The 1,936-nt window shown below is 43.9% G+C and overlaps 1 protein-coding gene across 1 annotated transcript in view; it reads right to left on the bottom strand.

The window, feature by feature from the left end:
* ubr2 (ubiquitin protein ligase E3 component n-recognin 2) overlaps positions 1 to 1,936 on the bottom strand; it is a 27,146-nt gene that overhangs the window by 21,353 nt on the left and 3,857 nt on the right. The window contains exons 3-4 of the mRNA XM_015400277.1: positions 1,578 to 1,710; positions 1,213 to 1,343 (exon numbers count right to left, since the gene is read on the bottom strand). Coding sequence (XP_015255763.1) covers positions 1,213 to 1,343; positions 1,578 to 1,710 — 264 coding nt within the window. The remainder of the gene's footprint in view (positions 1 to 1,212; positions 1,344 to 1,577; positions 1,711 to 1,936) is intronic.

The following is a 1,936-nucleotide window of genomic DNA, read 5'->3' as shown; positions in this document are numbered from 1 at the left end:
GTCCCTACCAACATTTTGGACCGACCTACTTGTCCCTACCAACATTTTGGACCGACCTACTTGTCCCTACCAACATTTACATGTGAAGAACAAGTTTATCATTTACAATACAGCATTGTTGCAGCAGTAGAGGAGTTCTGGATGGAGAATATTGACAGACGAAAACATGTTTTATCTAAAATACAAAATGTTTTTTTTTTTTTTTTTTTTTTTTTTACAATTTTGGCATAATTCCTGCTCTAAGTGCGTCGCTCTGTGAGCTCCAGTTAACGATTAATTAATTACTAAATTTAAAATAAATGTAATGGGCTACAAAACTACAGCCCAGATGTTGTAAAGTGAAGTTAATATTTTAAATTACTCAGTGTCAGTTCCTCTTCTAGTTCCAGTGCTCATGTAAATACATTTATTTGCCGTCCCTTTAATGTATTATTTTGCTTTGTTTCATGATACAAAGAGAACATTTGAAAGATAAGAATGGGGTTTAACTCTGTTTACCTCTGCACAATTCCATATCTTCAAAATAAAATAAAAAGTATAAATCCACATATAACAGACCTATTTAGACTTTATTTGCTTACATAGGCATGTATTTACCTACTGTTTTAGTCGCTGGTAAGTTTAAATGCAAACCTTTTTAGTGGAAAAAAGTCCAAATTCCTCATTCATCAGAGCCGGTTAAGCTTCAGTCATTGATAAACAGCATCTGGTGAGTGTAGCGCTTATAACATTTCCATAAATGTAGCAAGAAATTCTGTTTTTCTCTTTAAATGAAATACACCCTGATTTTCGCATCAAGCATAAAAAACGAGCATGCATTTTATTGCAAAGGATCAAGGACATCAGACCAATAGTGTCCCTACCAAAGTTGAAATCAAACCTACGCCTTTGTGTTTATTTAATCTGATTTGTTTTAATGAATCGGTGAATCTGTGATCAGCCTCATGGTCTGTTAAAGGATGCTGCAGAGGTGCATTTAGCTGGATTACATGCTTGGCCTGTGAGGAGCAGATAAAGGCAGAATGAACTGATCAGGCTAAGTTCAGTTCTGGGGAAACGGGCCTCTGGCCTCCATGTTGGTTGCTGGTAGATAAGCTGATGAACCTCCCAGGTCAGGCTGTGTTCTGATTGGTCAGCTTCCAGCCTCTCCATCCCACCTCCTTTAGACAAACCCTCAGCTACTCAGAGGACACTGGGGGTGTCTGAACGTACGGGGGCTCCAGGCCTGCAGGAAGCTGGTCCTCCTGGTCCCAGGTCAGCAGGTCCACGGCGTACCTCAGGATGATGGAGAAGATTCTGGAACTCCTGGCTACCAGGTCAGGAGGAAGCAGGGAGACGGGATCCTGTAAGACAACCAGCAGGGAGAAGGAGGCAGATGATGAATGGGAGGCCCAGAAACAGGTCAGACACCAAAACCACATCCGAGGGGCAGGTTCTGTTACCCTGACATTTCAACTAAAATGGGTCTCCTCATTTCTCAGGGCCCCCTTCCCTCCAGCCCAGGGTCCACCTCACACACCCCAGGTGTTACCCTGACCCAGTCAGTCCCCTCATGGCGCCTCCTTAGATGGTCTCACCTCCTCCGCCTGTCTGCTGCGCTCTGCAGGAGTGTGGTTCTGACAGTATGGACCCGTCTTCCAAGCCTCCGTGTCTCCACAGTCACAGAACCCTCCACCTCCTGACGTGGTCATCTGGTAAACAGAGAGCTCCCTTCAGTCGGCCGTTGGTTAAAAGGTAAAACTGTTTGGACCAAAGTGTGGACATTCTACTGGTCCTCACATCCTGTTCTGCTAACCGTTCAGTTTACGACGAGGATAAGAATTAAAGTGAATCCTAACCGTTAATCTAACTAGGGATGCACGATATAATCGGCCCCCTATCGGTATCGGCCTTAAAACTGAATATCGGACATCGGCCACCCCACCGATATTTAACC

Source organism: Cyprinodon variegatus, unplaced genomic scaffold (genome assembly GCF_000732505.1).
Source record: "Cyprinodon variegatus isolate N-32 unplaced genomic scaffold, C_variegatus-1.0 Scaffold1090, whole genome shotgun sequence".
Taxonomy (NCBI): Eukaryota; Metazoa; Chordata; class Actinopteri; order Cyprinodontiformes; family Cyprinodontidae; genus Cyprinodon; species Cyprinodon variegatus.
This window is presented reverse-complemented; position numbering and strand designations above follow the sequence as displayed.